General features: G+C 37.4%; 1 protein-coding gene and 1 non-coding gene across 2 annotated transcripts in view; both read left to right on the forward strand.

Moving 5' to 3' along the window:
• The window catches only part of Kpna4 (karyopherin subunit alpha 4), a 64,566-nt gene that overhangs the window by 24,167 nt on the left and 18,216 nt on the right, over positions 1 to 22,183 (forward strand). The window contains exons 2-12 of the mRNA XM_021158205.3: positions 827 to 871; positions 2,056 to 2,145; positions 2,248 to 2,277; positions 2,374 to 2,426; positions 7,894 to 7,989; positions 8,743 to 8,828; positions 10,672 to 10,758; positions 13,777 to 13,946; positions 14,031 to 14,075; positions 16,158 to 16,289; positions 21,222 to 21,350. Of these exons, the coding sequence (XP_021013864.2) occupies positions 827 to 871; positions 2,056 to 2,145; positions 2,248 to 2,277; positions 2,374 to 2,426; positions 7,894 to 7,989; positions 8,743 to 8,828; positions 10,672 to 10,758; positions 13,777 to 13,946; positions 14,031 to 14,075; positions 16,158 to 16,289; positions 21,222 to 21,350 (963 nt within the window). The remainder of the gene's footprint in view (positions 1 to 826; positions 872 to 2,055; positions 2,146 to 2,247; positions 2,278 to 2,373; positions 2,427 to 7,893; positions 7,990 to 8,742; positions 8,829 to 10,671; positions 10,759 to 13,776; positions 13,947 to 14,030; positions 14,076 to 16,157; positions 16,290 to 21,221; positions 21,351 to 22,183) is intronic.
• LOC115030805 (small Cajal body-specific RNA 7) lies at positions 21,591 to 21,947 on the forward strand. The gene has a single exon (XR_003836378.2).

Below are 22,183 nucleotides of genomic sequence, written 5' to 3' on the forward strand. Positions count from 1 at the left end.
ATTGCAAAAATCCACCTACCAAAAAATAGAAGGAAAAAAACCCTATCTTACCATTTTGTAGATGAAGAAACTGGAGTACAGAGAGATATTAAGTCTAAAAACAATCTTGATCCATCTTGGAAAATGCTATGTTCCAATATCGCTCACCTGCACACGTACAAGGACACGCTCTTGCTCGTGTGTGCTCTCGCTCTCTCCCTCTCCATGTGTGTGTGTGTGCGTGTGTGTGTGCGTGCGCACGAATACTATACCAAAAGATAACCAGCTCTGATAAGAGTAGGCTAGGGAGGAAGAGCAAGATGGAGGGCCAAAGAGATAGCCCAGTGGTTACGGGCATTTGCACTCTTACAAAGGACCTAGTTCTAGCACTTGCATGGCAGCTTACAACTGCCTTTAACTCCAGTCAGTTCTAGGAAATCTGATACAATCTTCCTACCTCCCTGGGCTACATGTGCACACATGCACATAGAAATAAATATTTAAAAACAAAAAACAGAAGGGACATATATTAGGAGGCATTTGCAATGGTCTTGGAGAGAGACAATGATAAGTTGGCCAGAAGATTTGCAGAGGAGATAATGAAAAGTAGTAAGATTTTGGATAAGTGACTGCATGAAAACATGGCTTTAGATTTTGTATCTGTGCAAATGGAAGGATGAATCAACCATTTACTTAAGTGGAGTTGGAGTATGTTTATGAAAGATCAGAAAATGTAGTTTGGGGTGAAAATTAGAGAAAGGTTAATGTACAAGAAGGTAGAAACAAACAGTTTTTTTTTCTGGACGATTAGTATGGGTAATATATATATTTTTTTTACTCTTTGTAGACTATGAGAAGACAACGAAATGAAGTTGTAGTTGAATTAAGGAAGGTAAGTATGACTATTATTAGTATTTTGAGAACTAGTTCTGATAACAGCATGTATAGAAAGTATTAAGAATTATATCCTTTTAAAACATACAACCTGTGGTATAACAAAATTGTATTAAGTATAATTAAGCTTTTGGTTTTTAATCTCAGGTGCTCAGCACTCCTTTTTCTTTCAAACAATTTTTTAAAGATTTATTATTTATTAATTAATTTATTTATTATATGTAAGTACACTGTAGCTGTCTTTAGACACTCCAGAAGAGGGAGTCAGATCTTGTTATGGATGGTTGTGAGCCACCATATGGTTGCTGGGATTTGAACTCAGGACCTTTGAAAGAGCAGTCAGTGCTAGTACCCGCTGAACCATCTCACCAGCCCTCAAACAAGTTTTGTTGTTTTAACTAAATCTGGAAAACTTTTGAAAATAGTGGCAAAGAGAATTTACCCAGTTCTCAAAAAATGGATATGAACAGATTAATTTTTTATAAGTTTTAATTGATTTATATAAAGTCTTAAGTTGTAGAGATACTCTTAAACTGGTTCTATTAATAGGTAATAGTTCTGTTTTAATATCTTGTTACATATTAATTTTATCAACTTTTAAAATATGAAAGTAGACTAAAGTTGAATGTAATTTTTTATTTGCTCTGAAACAAGTAAATTTCAACTGATCGCCGGGCGTGGTGGCGCACGCCTTTAATCCCAGCACTCGGGAGGCAGAGGCAGGCGGATTTCTGAGTTCGAGGCCAGCCTGGTCTACAAAGTGAGTGCCAGGACAGCCAGGGCTACACAGAGAAACCCTGTCTCGAAAAACCAAAAAAAAAAAAAAAAAAAAAAAAAAAAAAAAAAAAAAAAAAAAAAATTTCAACTGATCTTTGATTTTTGCCTATTTTCAGCTGTCCAACTTTTTCATTGAGGTGATAAAGAGGTGCTTCCAAATGACGTGTGAAATGACTTAGACTTATTGTTCATTGGGAATGGATGTTTGGGATTGGGGCCCATTCAGATTAGTGTTAAGTTGGTGTTTATTTCACAGTTTAATTTCTGTTTTGTTTTGGTTTTTTTCTTTTGCATTTCTTTTTCATTTTAAAAGTGCTTATTTTAGTTTGCAAGTACAGGGTTGCTTAACTTTTATTTGAAAATAGTTCATTGCTTTTCTGAAATTCTTTGACTTCTCTCTTACAGAATAAAAGAGATGAACATCTCTTAAAGAGAAGGAATGTTCCACAAGAAGATATCTGTGAAGACTCCGATATAGATGGTGATTATAGAGTGGTAAGTTATGTTATTCTGATAATCTAAAACTTTTAGTGAAAGATTTTTCTATAAACACAATACTTACCTTTTAACTTTGTTTTCTCTTTAACTTCTTGCCAGCAAAATACCTCTCTAGAAGCTATTGTTCAAGTAAGTTGGATTTTATTCCTCTCTTTGTACTTTCTGAACTAAACAACTAATTACTGTGTATCCATGTCATAAATTTTCTTACTTATTTTTTTATAGAATGCTTCAAGTGATAACCAAGGAATTCAATTAAGTGCAGTTCAAGCTGCTAGGTGAGTTAAAGGATCAAATTCAAGTTCTTCAGACCCCTATTTTAAGTTAGCTAAGTCTTCTAACAGTACTTATATTAGTCAAACAGTAAACTGAGTTATAAGCGTGCTGTGTCACGTAAAACAAGCATACTTTAAGATATATTGCTGCATATACACTAGGTTTTTTGTTGGTGGTGGTTTTTCTTGTTTTTTGTTTGTTTTTGTTTTTGTTTTTCGAGACAGGGTTTCTCTGTGTGGCCCTGGCTGTCCTGGAACTTGCTCGGTAGACCAGGCTGGCCTCGAACTCAGAAATCCGCCTGCCTCTGCCTCCCAAGTGCTGGGATTAAAGGCATGCGCCACCACTGCCCGGCGTTGTTATTTTAAGGCTAGAAATGCCAAGTCATTTTGTACATTTCAGTTGTGAAACCTGTGTTGTCATACTTTTTTGGAAAAAGCCAGAAAAACTTAGTGAGAAGCTGAGGAGAAAGCTCAATCTAGAAAGTACATGCTGTGCAAGCACAAGAACCCAAGTTAAGTCCTCAGAACCCATGTTAAAAGCTGAACATGTCCTGCTAGCCTGTAATCCTAGCACTGCAAGTGGAGAATAGACCTATCCTTGGGGCTCCCCTGACCAGTCAGCATAGTCACTGAGAACAGGATGGCTGACTCCTGAGGAGTGGATTCTGAGGTTAACCTCTGGTTATCACATATGTGCATCCACACATACATGAGTACACATGTACACACACACACACACATACACAAACACACAGACAGACTGAGTTTATTATTGAGAAAGATCTCTGAATTAACTAGTATATTGAGGAAAACATGGTTACACTGTAAAAAAAAACATGATTACTTTGTATATTGATGAAGAAGGATTGTTAATACAAAAATAACTTTTTAACAAATTACTGGTTGTAGTTGGTAAGATTTCAAAGTGCAAAAATGTTCACAGATCCATGTGATCTTATCAAATGTGTGAGTCTTTTATATTTTATTACATGTCCTACTTATGTGTGTTTACCTTAACTAAAATAAATAGGAAAATTCATTATTGTATCCCATAGACTAAAGAACTTCTTAGACAATTTGGTATAAGAGCGATCACATTTTGAAATAGTACATTTATGTTTGTAAGAAGGATGATTAAGACACTAATTGTGGACAAAGTATGAACTGTGGGTTCCAGGGAAATCTTGAGATATCTTCAGAGATATATAAGAACAAACTAATTCATAATTTTAGGACTTACTTATCTTTTTTCACTGTGTTAACAGTGTTACTGTAAAAGGAACTACAGGTAAAACTATTGGAGTCGTAACACAAATCAAAACCCTTGTATTGAAGTGATTTTATATTCTACTTTGTAGATACTGTACCCTTTATTATTAGATAAGAAAAGCAGGGTCTGGGGGTACTGGTTAGTTCATATTGATGTCCCTCCTACAGGGCTTCAGACCCCTTCAGCTCCTTGGATACTTTCTCTGGCTCCTTCATTGGAGACCTTGTGCTCTGTCCAATGGATGATTGTGAGCATCCACTTCTGTATTTGCCAGGCACTGGCAAAGGCCCTCAGGAGAGAGCTATATCAGGCTCCTGCCAGCAGGCTCTTTTTGGCATCTGCTTATTGTCTGGGTTTGCCAGTTGTTTATGGGATGGATCCCCAAGTGGGGCAGTCTCTGTATGGTCGTTCCTTCAGGTTCTGCTCTGAACTTTGTCTCTGTAACTCCTTCCATGGGTATTTTGTTCCCCCTTCTAAGAAGGATTCTGAGCTTCTGGGCTAATATCCATTTATCAGTGAGTGCATATCATGTGTGTTCTTTTGTGATTGTGTTACCTTACTCAAGATGATATCCTCCAGATCCATCCATTTGCCTCAGAGCTCCTTGGAACTAAACCACCAATCAAAGAAAATGCATGGTGGGACATGTGGCTCTAGCTGTGGATAGCCTAATCGGTCATCAATGGGAGGAGAGGCCCTTGGTCCTGTGAAGGTTCTATTCCCCAGTATAGGGGAAGGCCAGGACTGGGAATGGGAGTGGGTGGGTTGGGGAGCAGGGGAAGTGGGGAGGGGATAGGGGTTTTTCGGAGGGGAAACTAGGAAACGGGATAACATTTGAAATGTAAATAAAGAAAATATCTAATAAAAAAATTTTTTAAAAAGCAGGGTCTAAGAGCATTTGCTGTTCTTTGAGAAGATGGGTTCAATTCCCAGCACCCACATGGCAGCTCCCAACTACCCATAACTCCAGTGTTAGAGGACCTGACACCTTCTGACTTCCTTGAGCACTAGGCATTCATGTGATGCACAGACACAAATGCAAGCAGAAACTTATATATATAAAATGAATCATTAAAAAGTTTAAAAGCCCCTGATTTCTAAAATTGCTCTATTAAATCTTTACAATTAATGTCCTGCATCCTTGATTGAGAAATAATAAAAAAATCTTAAACTTTTTTATTTACACTTGTGCAAAGCACTGTGCTTGTATTATGAACAATACTGTAAAAATACTAAGCAATATTATTTTCTTGATTTTTAATAGATTATTATATTTATATATATATATAGAGAGAGAGAGAGAGTATTTTGATCATATCTACTTCTTCTTCCTCAGCATTTCTCTATGAACTTCATGTCCTCCCTTTTAAAAAAAAAACTTTAAAAAAAAGTTTACAATTAGTGCTTCCCATCCCATATATAGTCATGGGTGTGGGAGCGTCCACTGGGAGTTGGATAACACCAGTGGCCACACCTCCAAAGAGAAATGACTGTCTCTCAATAGCCATCAAGTGCCACCAACTCCTTTAGCTAGGAGTAAGACCTGCTGAACCCGTTCCACATCCATGCTGGAAAGCTTCATCTTGTCGCCATAGCTGTTTTGAGTTCATGAGTGCCCTGTCCATGAACACCCTGAAGACAGAATTCCACAGCACTGTCTTGGACCTTCAGCTCCTGCATACTTTCTTTACCCACTTTTGTGATGCTCTCTGATCCTTGAAGGAATAGCATGTTGATGTGGATGTCCCATTTTGGGCTGAACACTTAGCAGTCAATACTATTGGACAGTTATAACTCTCTGTATTAACCATTACAAAAAAACAACAACAAAAAAACCCTACTCTGACCAAGCACAAATCTGTAGGTATAAACATAATTAGAAAGCAGTTTGACAGCATTCTAATTTAGCCAAACTACAAATGTAAGTTTCCTCTGAGGCCTATCGCCTCCCTAACCATGGGCTTTTGACCATATTTACAGTACCTAGTATGGATTCTCTTCTGTTGAACAGGGCTCAAATCCAATTACAAAGCAGTTGGTTGCCCTTGTTAACAGTCAGGCTACCATTGCACCAGTGGGTACATCTTTCCTGGCATGTCCCATGCTAGATCCAGCACTGATTACAACCTTTGGTGTCTGTTTTCCTTTTCCCCCCAGTCCCCCAGTGGCCAACCCACCAGTGGCCTACATTGTACGTTCCCACACTATGAAAACAAGTTTGTAGTTTTTGGGTCAGTTCCAGATGTCCTACTAGCAAAGTGTGATGTAATTTTTTTCTTTAAGAAGTTTAGATTCTGGCCTGGGGATATAGTGCAGTTGTTAGAATGCTTGCCAAGTGTGTACAGAATCCTGTTTGATACCCAGCTCTGCATAAAACTAGTATATTATCACTTGCCAGTAATCATAGTTCTTTGAAAGTAGAGGTGGGAGAAACAGAAATTTATGATCAATCTTAGCCACATAGGGAGTTTGAGGCTAGCCTTAGATATATGAGAACCTGTCTTTAAAAAAGGAAAAAAAAAGTAATAGTAATTTTTTAGAATTTAATATAAAATATAAAGCAAGTTAAAGTAGTGACACCCAGCAGCAAGTATGGGATTATGCTGTGACACATACTCTTAGAGTTGAGAGGTGGTAAGGAGCCTGAACAGTCTTTGAAATAATGATATAAATAATGGCAAGCCATTTGGACTGAAGAGAGTAGGATTCAAAGTGCTTAGAGATGAGATCACATGGTAACCAGGCATACAATTAGGTAAAGTACAGCCACCTTATGGAGCAGTTGAAAGGCAAGATAAGGAGTTTATATTCCTAAGAATAATTAATAGGGTGATATTCTGACTAGACTTTTTTTCTTTTTTTTTTTTTTTTAAGGATTTTATATATGTGAGTATACTGTCACTTTCTTCAGACACAAAGAAGAGGGCATCAGATCCCATTACAGATGGTTGTGAAACACCATGTGGTTGTTGGGAATTGAGCTCAGGACTTGTAGAGAGTAGTCAGTGCTCTAACCACTGAGCCATTTCTCCAGCCCCTGACTAGACTTTCTTAAGCCTTATTGTTTTGTATTGTACAGCAAGTTCCAATAAAGAGAAGATTTCTGTTAGGACACTCAGTACAATTAAACCTGCTCTCTCTCACATAGGAAAATGGGCACCAAGCTTTTGTTTTTATCCTGTAGGTTCCATGAAAACAGACTTTATCTTGTTTTTGCATCAATATCTTCTTGAGTATTTTCTTGTATTGCTATAATTAATACCTTTTTAAAGGTCCTGAGATAAAAGTGTTGTTCGGTTTTCATGATAATTAGTAATCTATAGAGTGGGATGCGTCGAACTCTATGGTCGAATTAAACATACCACACTTTGGATGCCCCAGTATGCATAGTTTTGGTTTTTTTGAAAACCTATTAATTTCCTTTTTAGCAAAGTAAATGTTATGTTGAGGTTTGTCTACCTTTTTTTCTGAGCTTAAAATTAACTCTGAACATGGCACATATAAAACCTTGTAGTTGTGCTAAGCACCGTGGCACAGTCCTTTAATTCCAGCACCAGGAAGCAGAGTTGTGAGTCTGAGGCTAGACTGACCTATAAACAGTCCAAGACAGCTGGGTCTACATAAAACAAATGCACACGCGTGCCACACACACACAGACACACACACAGAATATGATATGTTTAAAGTGATCACACACAGTGTTCAACTCATTGTACTCTATACACTATTAATTATGAAATATAATTATTATAACATAATATTATTCAGCAACTTATAAAAGGAATAAATACAGAAATACAAGAAAATGCTCAAAGAGATGCTGAAGATACTGAGGAAGATTTTTTTTTTAAAGTCTGTTTTTATGGGAACTTAAACAAGAAGAAATAAAAGCTTGGTGCCTATTTTCCTACTTGAGAGACAAGGAGGCGTCTTTTATAGTTGCCATGTTCAGAACCGTGTTGACGGAGTAGTTATGCTAATAAAAGTAGCAACATATCTAGTGTATTTTTCTAATTATTTGTTTATTAGTTGATCTTCATGATTAGAGAAAATACTACATAAAGTATAATTTTCCATGTATACTTATGCCATCTCTTCAGCTTTACCATAGCTATTTCCAGTTTGAATTTAATTGTAATATCAATTAAATTGACATTAAAATGATATCATTAAGTTTTACCAGTGGTATCTATCTTACAGGAAGCTTTTATCCAGTGATCGAAATCCACCAATTGATGACTTAATAAAATCTGGAATATTGCCTATTTTAGTTCATTGTCTTGAAAGAGATGACAAGTAAGTATATAATTATTATTTTTAATTGCAATGTATTCTTTAGAAAAGGTAAATTTTCTAGTTTAATCTTTAAAGGGAAAAGACTCAAGAAGTGGAGGCAGGAGGGTTAGAAGTTGAAAGTGATCCTTGGGTTCAGGGCAACCCTGTCTCAGAAACCAAACAAGCATAATGATACGCGTGTATAATCTGAGGCGTTAGGAAGCCTCAACTCAAGGCCTGCCTGGGCTTTGTAGGGAGAGGTTTTTTTTTTTTTTTTTTTTTTTTTTCTTTTTTAATAGGACTTATTTATTTTATATATACATGAGTGCACTGTAGTGTCTTTAGATATATCAGAAGAGGGCATCAAATCCCATTATGGATGGTTGTGAGCCACCAGGTGGTTGCTGGGATTTGAACTCAGTGCTCTTATCCACTGAGCCATCTCTCCAGCCTGAGAGAGATTTTCTTTAAAAAAAAAAAAAAAAGAAGGAAAAGGTTATGGTATAGAATTGAAAGTTAAAATCAAGGTAAGAACCAAAAACAAACTTGAGAATGATTTTTAACTTGTGAGCTTTGAACACTGGCACAATGAGTAATTGAAAACCGAGGAGTAATGTGAAAGTACATTTCTAAGTCAGGATGTCGGACTTTCACACTGAAATGCTTGGGCTATCATTTTAAGGCTAGAAGACATTCACATACTAGAGGGGAGAAATGGTAGACATTGAGATGAATGAGACGTATGGTTTTAAAACATCACTTCTTCTTTGGTAGTCCTTCTTTACAGTTTGAAGCTGCGTGGGCTTTGACAAACATTGCATCTGGAACGTCTGAACAGACGCAAGCAGTGGTTCAGTCCAGTAAGTTGTTAATTAACAAAGTTGTAATTGTTTTTCTTCCCATTGGTAGAAAATAAACTACCAGGCATAGTGTTGGCCAGGCATAGTGGCACATGCTTTTAATTCCAACACTTGAGAGGCTAACATAGGAGGATCATGAGTTTGAGGCCTGCATGGACTAGAATACTGAGACCTCATCTCATAAATAAATCTATAAATTATTCTAAGAAGATAGAACTGTGTAATAGAGCAATATCTACCCATAGGACTGTTGAAACAGCTGTCTTAAGTATGTTACTTTACAAATCTTGGTCTATTGACTGATTAAACCCATTCAGCAATGTTCTTTTGATTTCTTTATGATTTAGAAGAGGAGGACAGATATATTATCCAACTAAGTAGCATTTTACATCTTGGTATATGTGATGTTAGTTAGAAATTATCTAAAATCCTACTAAAACTGGTTTGTGTTACAGAGTTAACAAATTAGGTGGACTTTATGTTCTGTCACAGTGTCATGTTCTTTTTCACTTGTCTTATATAATTCTTAATGAGTAGAAAGAGGCTGGGCTGTTTTGTTTTGTTTTTACTTTATTTTGTTAAAACAGGGTCTCATTGTAGCCAGGCTGGGCTCCAACTCACTATGTAGATAGGCTACCTTGAATTTACAATCTTTCTGCTTCCAGACCCCATCTAAATGCTAGGATTACAGGTGTTATCTACCATTTCCAGTTAGGGCATGTTGGCGCACACCTTTAATCCCAGCACTTGGGAGGCAGAGGCAGGCGGATTTCTGAGTTCAAGGCCAGTCTGGTCTACAGAGTGAGTTCCAGGACAGCCAGAGCTATACAGAGAAGCCCTATCTTGAAAAAAAAAAAAAAAAAAAAAAAAAGGAAAAGACTTTGGATTTTTTTTTTATCATTGATGTCAGTTTAGTATCCAAAACTAATAAGATAAATGAGCTATTTTTTTATGACCATGACTAATCTATATACATATAAATTATATAGTGTTCTTCAAAGTACTATCTAAAGGTAGGAAGAAGAGTCAAATCAGAAGTGCAATGTTAGTCTGCTCAGATATGTAGAAACCTGTCTTTGTGTTTGCCTTCCACTTTAGCAACAGAATCACTTTCTGATTTAAGATCTCAATGTGCCCTGACAATCATTGGCCTAATGACATACACAATATGTAGCCATACACATCACATACATAACTATACAACACGCACACATAAACACAATACTCAGCCATACACACCTGTACGCCACATACATACAGATATACAGGCATATGCCACATATTCACACATACATACATATACCCACCCAAAACTACACATACACTCATCCAATACACATCACCCACAAACATTTACACCCCCACAGACACACACACTCAGCCATACATACTAATACACACATACACACACTCATATACTCTGTCTAAGTAAATATATTAAAAAGCAGAAATTCCCTAAAAAGTCAGGCTTTTTTGCTGATTTTGAAGATAACATTCTGTAAGGAATGATTCTTGAAATTGGGCTTCAGTCTTAGGTAGGGCCACAGTGCAGTGGTAGTCTATGACAACAACTTGTAGACTGCCCTGGGTTCAGTCTCTAATGACAAACTAGCAAATTATTTGAGTTCAAGTTTTAATTGTTTAAAATATGGAATTTAATATGTTACAATTTACCTTGATGCTAGTTTTCCTGTCAATTATTTCAATAACAAAGTTCATTTAACAAAGTGATATTTTAAAATAGTTTTGATAGTTTATATTATGTTTTGTTGGGGTCTCAGTCAAAAAAAAATGAAAGACCTTGTATCTTTATCTTTAATTGCTACTTATTGTTCTCTTTCAGATGCTGTGCCACTTTTCTTGAGGCTTCTGCATTCACCCCATCAGAATGTCTGTGAGCAGGCAGTATGGGCATTGGGAAACATTATAGGTTTGTATGAAACTTGTGAAACTTTGGATGTTAATCCAATAAATTGGATAAATCATACACTAACCAATAAAAATGACTTATTAGTGGTTGAAAAGTAATTTTTGTCATTTCCAGTTTTTATGAAGTTGCAGAGAATTTAATTGTGTGACTGACTCTGAGTGTAAAGCAACAATAAACAGGAGCATGCTTGTTGCTTACATTACCATGATAGCTTTTTGTTGGTAGTCAACTCTTAGTTATTTAAAGGTTTATAAAATATATAAATTATTTAGATTTTTACATATTGATATCTATCTTATTAACTTTCTCCATCTATTAATAACAGTAGGCAAAAATTAAAATAATTTTTCTTTTTATAGCATACTTGAGAAGTCTAAAAACCTTGTATAAGAGATTAAAATTTAGTATATAATGTATAATTCTATTATTGTGAATTAACAGTATCTAATAGCCTAATTCATTATTGAACATTATCACTACCTTTGCCCTTATAAATAACTGTAGGAAAAATAATTGACACAATCTCAGTATTTTGAGCATTTTTTTTAGACTAGAGGCATTTTTGTTTACTTGTGGTAATCTGGCTAGCCTGAAAGTCATGGTCCTCTTACCTCAGCTGGAGAATCCCCACCCCCAAGTGCTGGGATTGCAAGACTATACATCACCAAATCTGTTTACTGGAGGCTATATTAACTCGGACTTAAAAACTCAAAGAACTAATCCCAGTACTCAGGGAAGCTGAGGCAGGAGAATTGCTGTGAGTTCAAGACTAGCCTGTACTACATAGCAAGATGCTGTCTGAAAACAAACAGAAAACTAGCAGTGGTGGTTGCAGCACTCCTTCCTTTAATTCCAGCACTCAGGAGGCAAAGGCAGAGGCAGGTGAATCTCTGAAAGTTTGAGGTTTACAGAGCAAGTTCCAGAACAGCCAGAGCTACACAGAAAAACCCTGTCTCAAAAAAACCAAAAACAACCCCCCACCCCCCAAACCAATAATGGGAAAAATCCTGAAATCTGGCTTGGAAATCTTGGAAATCCCTTTTTTGGTATTTTTATCTTGTTTTTTTTGTTTTTGATGAAGGAGGATTCTGGACATTCTTTAAAAATTAAGACATTTCACTTACTTTGTATATATGTATATGTGTGTGTGTTTACATGTATATTGCAGCATATGTGTAAAGCTTAGAGAACAACTTTGGGCAAATGGTGTCTTCCTTCCACGTGTGTTCTGAGTATTGAACTCAAGAGTGTTAGCAAGCACCTTTACTCACCAAGCCATCTCAACAGCCCTAAACACTCGTCACAGTCTTTATTGTTCTGACATGGAGGGTATTGTTTGTTTTGAGACATTGTCTTGCTATGTCTCCCTGACTGACTGTAGCCCATGTTATATTGAACTCTGAGCCCTATTCCTTCCTCGGCCTTTTGAATTTAAAGGTTATAGGTATGTGTTTCCACAGTTATTTGCATGTATTGTTAGCATTGTTATTGCTCCTTTTAAGTCCAACTTAAAGATGTTATGCTTGGAGGTTTTTGTGAGCAGTGTACTCTGTGAACTTTGTAGTGTAGAGGACACTGCTTTCAGAAGTGACGTTGCATACCTGGGTGCCTCCTTCCTTTACTTTTGTATCAAGCGCCAAAACTTTGTATAAAGCTGTTAAAGTTCCCAACCTTCCTAATGCTCACCCTCATGTTGTGATGACCACTGTCTGAGTTAGGGGTTTTACTGCTGTGAACAGACACCATGACCAAGGCAACTCTTAGAAGAACAACTTTTAATTGAGGTTGGCTTACAGGTTCAGAGGTTCAGTCCAATATCAAGGTAGGAACATAGTAGCATCTAGGCAGACATGGTACAGAAGAAGCTGAGAGTTCCACATCTTCATCTCAAGGCCACTAGAAGAAGACTGGCCCCCACATGGTTAGAAGGAGAGTCTCTTTGCCCACCCTCACAGTGACACACTTCTTCCAGCAAGGCCACACCTCCTAATATTGCTATACTCCCTGGGTCAGAGATATTCAAACCCCAACCATAAAGTTACTTTTGTTACTACTTCATAACTGTAATTTTGCTAATGTTAAGAATTGTAAATAGGGCTGGTGAGATGGCTCAGTGGGTAAGAGCACCCGACTGCTCTTCCGAAGGTCCAGAGTTCAAATCCCAGCAACTACATGGTGGCTCACAACCATCCGTAACAAGATCTGGCGCCCTCTTCTGGAGTGTCTGAAGATAGCTACAGTGAATTTACATATAATAAATAAATCTTTAAAAAAAAAAAAAAGAATTGTAAATATCTGATATGCAGGATATCTGATATGTGACATCCCCCTCCTTAAAGGTTTTGTGACCCCACTGTATCAAAGAGACATTATGGTAAATTATTATAATAAAGTAGAGAACTGTTATGATATTTGTTTTTGTTTTTTTATTCTCTAATTACATGTTGGAATTATATACATCACCAGATATTATAGTGCAAGAAAGTTTTTTTTTTCCTGTGGATTATTTAGTTTTGCTTCTGATAATGGGTCTCATATATCCTGGACTGACTTTGAACTCATTGTGTAGCTAAACCTATCTCTATCCTGACTCTACCTCCAAAACATTGGGATTAGACTTGTGCCAACACACTAGACCCTACTGAATCATGATGTATGAATTCTTCATTAATTTTCTCAATAGTTATTCAGACCTATTGTATTAATGTAAAAGCTTGTTAAACTGAGCAAAGCATTGCGGTAATGATAACATGTCTACTCAAGGTATTTGAAAGAATCTTGGGCTGCTGCATCTTAGTGACACCCTGTAAGTGAGCAGCTTATAAAGACACATATATGTTACATTGGTTCTCTTGGCTCAAACACCTAGAATGTCTACTTGTTAAATTCCTAGTATTTTTATATACAACTAAAGAAATCTTATTAAAATGTTAGTAGCTGCATAATTGTACCCAGTGCTTTATGTTTTCTGAAAAAGCTTAGTGTTGATTTATCTTATTTAATTAATCATTTCTACAGGTGATGGACCTCAGTGTAGAGATTATGTGATAAGCCTTGGAGTTGTAAAACCTCTGCTTTCATTCATAAGTCCATCTATTCCTATAACATTCTTAAGAAATGTTACCTGGGTTATGGTCAATTTATGTCGCCACAAAGACCCACCACCACCAATGGAGACAATTCAGGAGGTAAATCAAAGAAAAAAAATAGATACCATTTTATGTTTTTTCTTTTAATCAGTATGTTTAAGTTGTACATATTTTTCTCCTCAGATTCTTCCAGCTCTTTGTGTATTAATTCATCACACAGATGTAAATGTGAGTAAATTCTTCTCTTGTATATTAATGAATGTATGTATGTATGTATGTATGTATGTATATCTTCTGGACTCCCACTATGATATAGGACTGAAAACAGTGTAATTGTATTCTGTCATACTTTACCATTTCAAGAATTGAAGAACATATTTGTTGTTTCCATTTCCTCTGTTTCTGTAGCTTCAGTGAGGAATCAAACCTGTTATAAAGATACAGTTAGTCATCTCCTCTCATCAGGATTGATTGTTCTTGACATTTATGCTTACTCCATCTGGCATCTGGCTTTTGAGAATATATACACATGGTTGTGTTTTTGTATTTTGAAGCACAAGTGAATATTTAGCTTAAATACTAATTCGTGTGTGTGTGCGCGTCAAACTATGAAAACCTATTGATCCTCAGTCCCATTTTTCAGTCTTATTTCTCCAGTTATAGCAAAGTTCTTTGATTAAATACAAATTTTAGTGTTTTGTTTTTCAGAGATTTGCAAGGCATTGGGAAGGATTCTAACGTCACACAACTTAGTTTTTCTTCCCACTTGTTTACCTAACTCTTGTCTATCTGCCACAAGACGAGCTCGTGCTTCAATGGTTACTTTTAATAGGTCTGGAATATTTTTCTGTTTGAATTTTTCTTTTAAGGACTATCTTCCACAAATATTATATCATTTACTAAATAATATTTGCTATATGTTATATTAGTTAGAACTATTCACTCTTAAATCAGCCCTCAAAGAATTAAAAGGAGAAATTACATTGTAGTTATATGTAGTTACAAATATGTAAGAATTCTAATTGGATTTGAAGAATTTCGATCAGGATATGTTAACAGCTTGTTTAACATTGGACCGTCATAGAATGTATCAAGTTTTTATATAGAATCAAGAGCAAATAACTTGCATTTTTTGCCTTTGTCAACAAATTTTAGGCTATGATGAAACTCTAGACAAAGATCCTTATTTGTAAATTGAGATGTAATTGTTTTACATATGTTGATACCACTTTGTAAAAATTCTTTCATTGGTGTTGGGTTTTGCTTATCAAGACAGGGTCTTAGTATATGGCCCAGCCTGTCCTCTGTCAAAATCCTTTTTCCTAAAGCTACCTTGGGCACCACCATAGTTTGCTGTTCGCTGGCTTCTTTTTCTTTGAGGAAAAGGAAATGTGTTTGTGTGTATCTTTTCTGGAATGCCTCTGCCCTGGCCCTGTTCAGTATATACTGAGGAAGGTTTCCTGAGAGCAGTTACAGGCATGTACCACCATGATCAACTGCTTTCTTAAATTTCTAAAGGACCTGTGACTGTGCTGTTTCCCCCTTCGGCGGTATCTTGATTGTCTTAATATTGGTTAGAAATTGGAAAGGTTTTAAACTTCTGCTTTTTGTTAGAGTTCAAAGGGTTTTGGAGTCCCAGATATAGTTGCTTTTCCTGAGGGAGTTTTTTGTAAACAATTGTGTTCTTTATACATCACATTTTAACTGTCTTTTTATCCTACTGTTCTTTGGCCATAGTTTGAAGTTGGGTTTAAAATACAATGAAGGATCAAACACATGACTTGCACGTGTCAAAGCGTCATCATTATTATAAATTAATCAAAAACCCTCTCTTCCCCATAGTAGCAGTGATACAAATTAATTATTTTTTTCAGGAATTACTACTTTTATATATTTCTTGCCTTGATTTTTATCTGTGGTTGGTTTTCTATTTAATATGCTGTGTATTTTGCATGTATAGTTTGCTGAATTAAGATTAGAGACTGCTATGAAATTTGGACTATAATTACACATCTTAAACAAAGTTAAAAAATAGAGATTGATGTTCTAGTAAGTTGAAGCAAGAAGAGAAAGATCTTACACTATGGTTAAGAATTAAGTGTGGTGATGCACGTCTTTTAATCCCAGCATTCAGAAGGCAGAAGCAGATGCCTCTCTTAAGTTTGGGGCTAGCCTGGTCTACAGAGCAAGTTCCACACAACTAGAGCTGCACACAGAGAAACCCTGTTTCAAAATCCCCCCCCCCCCCCCCGCAAGAAAAATTAAAATGAGAAGATACTGAAATATTTGAACTTTCCTTTTCCATCTTAGATCCTGGTAGATACTGTCTGGGCCCTGTCTTACCTGACGGATGCTGGCAATGAGCAGATACAGATGGTCATAGACTCTGGGATAGTTCCTCACTTGGTTCCGCTACTCAGCCACCAGGAAGTTAAAGTTCAGGTAGGGTTCTTTTGATTAAGTTGGGTTTTTCTCACCAGGCTTTAAGCGGGACATTCAAAGATTAAGTTTTTTAAAAAATTAAAGCATATTATTCACTTAACGATGTAACGTGTCTTTGATGGGAAAAGGTGAGTTATTTTATCTTAGTTTTAAAGGTGGAGAAAAATTACTGCAATTCATTAAGAACGGTCCTTCCCTGCCAGACAGGAGACACTACTGTGAAGAAGTGACTTTTAATATCAAGAAACATGGTTTAATAAAGCACCTTGGGTGGCATCTAAAACCATTCCTGTTTGCTTTTTCCACTCCGCCCTCCCACTCCCGGGAAAGCATCTGTTTTCTCTCATCTAGCAGTTTGGTTAACACTGACTTACTGATATTTGTCTGACACTTACCTGAGATAACATACTTGAACTGACATGCAGTTTAAGGACTTCCTAATTGTTTCTCTGTTTTAATCCTCTTATGTATTCTTTATTTTAGTGAGCCTCCATCTATAAAAAGCTAAAAAAATAATTAGCTGAGGATATAGCTCAGTTGTACAGCACTTGCCTCACTTGTACAAAGTTCAGGCTCTACTATAACATACATACACGCAAACGCAACACACTTAGGCACATGTATGTGTGTGTGTGTATACACACACACACACACACACACAGGGTGATAGTTAACTGCAGTGGTAAAGTAGAATCAGAAAACCTTCCCTACCTTTTTAAGGTAAATAATGGTTTTTAATCTTAGAACGATCTGAAGTCGACCAAGCAGTTCTATAAGGAAAGCTGTTATCCTAAGTTACTTTTCTCTTGCCCTTTTCTGGACCTTAGAATCAACCTTAAAGCTTAAAGGGGAAGGAAAAAAAATGTTTTTCTTTCCCTTCTTTACCTCCTAGATATAAAACCATTATATTCCCTTCAAACTTAAGATCGCTCTTAAAGTGATACTAGTGTATGGTTAACAATGGAGATACATTTGCCTAAAATTTAAAAAGTGCTTGAAAGATGGCACAATGGATAAAGTGCAAGCATGAGAACTAGTTCAGCACCTACATAAAAGCTGATGTGGTAGTTTGTGCATGTAAGCCCAGCTTAAGTAAGGAGGTAGAGAAGGCTCCTGGTAGCTCAGTAAGCTCCAGGCTCAGTGAGAGACCTTGCCTATAAATACATACATACATACATATATATGTGTGTGTGTGTGTGTGTGTGTGTGTATGTATATATATACATATATGGAAAGCAACAGAGGAAACCACATTGGTTTCAAGCTCATGTACATGTGTTCACAAACTAAATAAAAAGTTTTCTTCTTTAAAATTAAAACACTTTTAAAAAAAGAAAGAAAAGAGAAGAAAAGAAAGAGCTGAGCAGCTGGTAGTAGTGGCTCCCCTTTTAATCCCAGCACTTGAGAGACAGAGGCAGGTGGATCTCTTTGAGTTCAAGGCCAGCCTTGTCTCCAGAGTGAGTTCTAGTACAGCTAGGAATATACAGAGAAACCTTGTATCAAAAACCAGAGAGAGAGAGAGACAGAGACAGAGAGAGACAGAGAGAGACAGAGAGAGACAGAGAGAGACAGAGCGAGGAGAGAGAGAGAGAGGAGAGAGAGAGAGAGAGAGAGAGAGAGAGAGAAGGAAGGAAGGAAGAAAGGAAGGAAGGAAGGAAGAAGAGCTAATTCAGAAAGATTTGACCAATACTTGTTATTAAAATGTATGATTTATTGTAAATATCTTTGTTACATATTTATTATTAAATTTGCATATTGTGTATATGTGATGTATGTACGCACACAGGCACGCACATATGTACCCAGAAGGCAGAAGAGGACATTGGATGGACTGTCAGTATCCCCACTGTACTAGGATACAGGTGGACACAGGAACTTGACTGGCTCTTTAACAAGGTTTCTGAGGATTTGATTTAGCAAGAACTCTCACCTGCTAAGCCAAACCCAAATTTACAACTATGTTTGTTGTTTTGTTTGTATTTTTGTTAGTTTTATTTTATGTTTACATTACCCGGGGCCTGGTACTACAGTTCCGTGATCCCAGCACTTTCTAAGTGGAGGTAGTAGGAAGAGCACATAGCTAGCCTGAGCTACATCAAATTGTGCGTGCGCGCGTGTACACACACACACTCTCCAAAATCAAACAGTACTTCTTCAGTTTTAATACTGGCCATAGAATTACTGCTTTTAATATAGGGTTTGGAGCTTTCTTTTAGGCAGTCTTCAGAGAAAGTTAATGCTTTGCATTTTATCAGTCACAGACATTTCCTTAAGCTTCTCAGCTTCCATGTCATGTAGACTTAATCTGTATCCCTACTCCTCCTAAAATGTAGACATAATTATAATTTCATCTAGCATATTGTTTCATGTCTCTGCCTTCTTCACAAATTCAGACATTTTAACAATCTAGCGATGGGGAGGTGGCTTGACAACTAAGAGCACTAACTGCTCTTCCAGAGAGCCCAGGTTTCACTCTGCACACCTTGTGGTAGGTAGCTCTCAATTATTTGTAGTTTCACTTCAAGAGGATCCAACACTTTCATTCATTCATTCATTCATTCATTCATTCATTTAGAGTTTTTCGAGACAGGGTTTCTCTGAGTAGTCCTGGAACTCACTCTGTAGACCAGGCTGGCCTCAGACTCCTCAATCCACCTGCCTCTGCCTCCCGAGTGCTGGGATTAAAGGCATGGCCACCACCACCTGGCTCTCCAACACTTTCTTCTGGCTTCCTTGGGTCCAGGCAAGCACGTGGTACACAGACCTACATGAAGGCATAAAACCTAACACAGTAAAAAAATAAACAAGCAAAGAACAAAAAATGTGGCTAAAAGATTTGTACGGTTTTCTAAGACATAAAAATGGTCAGTGAGCACCTGAAAAACGATCCCCCAAAGCTGTGGTTATTAAGGAACCGTGAGTTAAATTGGAGAACCGTTCACATTGAAGATGGCTGCAGTTAAAAGCCAGCAGTGTGGACAAAGAAGGACCACATTGCTTATGGCAGCACTAGAGTAGATATTCCTTAAAACTGAAACGCAGAGTACTGTGTGGCATATTCAAGATTATGGATATGCACTTGTCCACTCAGAAACTTTAATATAAATGCCTATTGCAGCGATATACATAATAGCCTCCAAATGGAAGCAAACTGTTAACTGATACCCAGCCGACTATTACTTGACCACAAAACCAAACCAAACCAAACAAAACAAAACAAAAGAACAACAAAAACGGGTACCACCAAGTGCTATGACTTGTTTCCATTTATATAGATATAAACAGGCTATACAGATTAATAGACATAGAGATGGTGGTTGCCAGGGACCTGGGATTGAGCTAGTGAGTACTAAATCGTCTACTCTTGAAGGTTAAGTTTGTGTGTTTAAACAGCTGAATTACCTGTCTCATAGGAAGGAACATTAGAGGATAGGAAAATTAACTGAACATGAAAATTACTACTTGGGTTTTTTTAATTAATTTATTTATTCACTTTATATGCAAATCATGCCCCCTCCCTCTTCTCCTCCCAGTTCCACCCTTATAAATCTCCCTCCCCCCATTACCCCCTCCAAATCCCCCTTTGGGTACCACCCCACTCTGGGACATCCAGTCCCAGCAGGACTAGGAATATCCTCTCCACTGAGGCCCAACCAGGCAATACAGTTAGGAGAAGGGGATCCAATGGCAGGGAACAGAGTCTCTGTCTCTGTCTCTCTCTCTCTCTCTCCCTTCCTCCCTCCCTTTCCCCCTTCCGCCCCCCCCCCCCCACACACACACACACCAGAGTCAGACACATGTGCACACACTCCAATTGTTTGGAGATTCATGTGAAAACCAAGCTACATATTTGCTACAAATGTATAGGGGGCCTAGGTTCAGCCCCTGCATGCTCTTTTGTTTGATTTAGTCTCTGTGATCCCCCATGGGCCCAGGTTAGTTGGCTTTATAGGTCTTCTTGTAGAGTTCTTAACCCCTCTGGTTTGCTCACTCTATGATTGGCTGTGGGTCTCTGCACCTGTTTTCATCCACTGCTGGATGAAGCCTCTCAGAAGACGTGTAGGTTCCTGTCTGCAAACATAGCAGAATATCATTAATAGTGTCAGGAGTTGGCTCTCTCACACGGAATGGGTCTTAAGTTGGGGTGGTCATTGGTTGGCCCTTTCCTCAGTCTCTGCTCTATGTTTATCCCTGCATATTGTGTAGACAGGACACATTTGGGGTTGAAGGTTTTATGAATGGGTTGATGTCTCCTCCCTCCACTGGGAGTCCTGCCTGGCTATAAGTCCTGGTGAGTACTTGAGGCTCCTCATCCCCACTGCTTAGAGTCTCCCTCATAGTCTCCCTAAAGCCTCCCCCATCCTAGGTCTTTGACTCTCTCTCCCCCTACACCTGATCCTCTGTCACCATTCCTTCTTCTATCCACCTCTGATGGTGACTGTTTTGTTTCCTCTTCTGAGTGAGAGTCATCAATCCTTCCTTGGGTGGCCCCCTTATTTCTTAGTTTCTTTGGGTCTGTGGATTGTAGCATGGCTATCCTATACATTACCTATGCCTAATATCCAATTATTAGTGAGTGCATACATACCACACATGTCTTTCTGGGTCTGTGATACCTCACTGGGGATGATATTTTCTAATTTCATCTATTTTCCTTCAAATTTCATGATGTCCTTGTTTTTAATAGCTGAATAGTATTTCTTTATGGTAGTAATTATTCTATAAAATTACCCTTTTATTGATGCCAATTCTTAAGGCCTGAAATTGTATATATTTCCTATTTCTAGATCAGTACCTGAAATACAGTGCTCAGAAAGGATAGGTTAGTTTCAGTGAAAGAACTTCATGAGTGACTGAATCTGTCCCGGGTTGCCTGACACTGGTTGATAAGAGTTCTTAATATCAAACATCTCGTTGCATCTCGTGTTTCAGACTGCTGCACTGCGAGCTGTGGGCAACATTGTCACTGGAACTGATGAGCAAACACAAGTAGTTTTAAACTGTGATGCTCTCTCACACTTCCCAGCACTCCTCACTCATCCCAAAGAGAAAATTAATAAAGTGAGTATTTTTAAAATATTAATAAAATGTTACTCTTTGTTTGTGGAATTAGGTTCCATGGAATGTCTTAAATAGCATTGACTTTTTAGTATAAGATGTTATAGGCCTCAAGAGAAGATATGTTAGTCTTTATAATATGCTCATAGGGTTCTGCATTCAAACCTAGAGCCTTTGGTATACTAAGCATATGTTCTACCACTGAACTATACCATCACCAATAACCTGTAGTTTTGACTCCCTTGGAAATGATGAAATAGAGATATTTGGGTGTTGAATGTTGCTGTGAGTGGAAAATTTTAATACATGTAGTAATTCTCCTAGTTCAATGTTTCATTGATAGTTACTAGTGTAAGTGTGTGCATGCGTGTGTGTGTGTGTGTGTGTGTGTGTGTGTGTGTGTGTGTGTGTGTGGTGGCTACGAAAGGGGGCACTGAATGGTGATGCTGATATTGGAGTGCATCTGAGGCTGTTGTAGAAATAACATGGGTTGTTGATAACAACATTGCCGATGATTAAAACCCAAAAACAGCTCACCTAAGTAGCCCAGCACCCTAAACTCTCTAACAGGATCATTAAACATCCTGTGATCTGATCCAAAGAGTCTAGTATATGCTAGTGTTCACTATACTAATTAGTATATTGGTGAATATAAATTTGGTAAATTCCAATAATGTTCTCCATAGGATGTGAAATATTTGTTGTTGTTGATTACTAACACAGGTTTTAGTAATGCTTGTGACCACTATCATTCTAGCAAAAATGTAGCATCTTCCTGGTGTTAAAGGCAGTTTTCAACGATCATTAAAGTAGACCAATCAAGCAAGCTAACAACT

Source organism: Mus caroli, unplaced genomic scaffold (assembly GCF_978045245.1).
Source record: "Mus caroli unplaced genomic scaffold, Mus_caroli_1 scaffold_3, whole genome shotgun sequence".
NCBI lineage: Eukaryota > Metazoa > Chordata > Mammalia > Rodentia > Muridae > Mus > Mus caroli.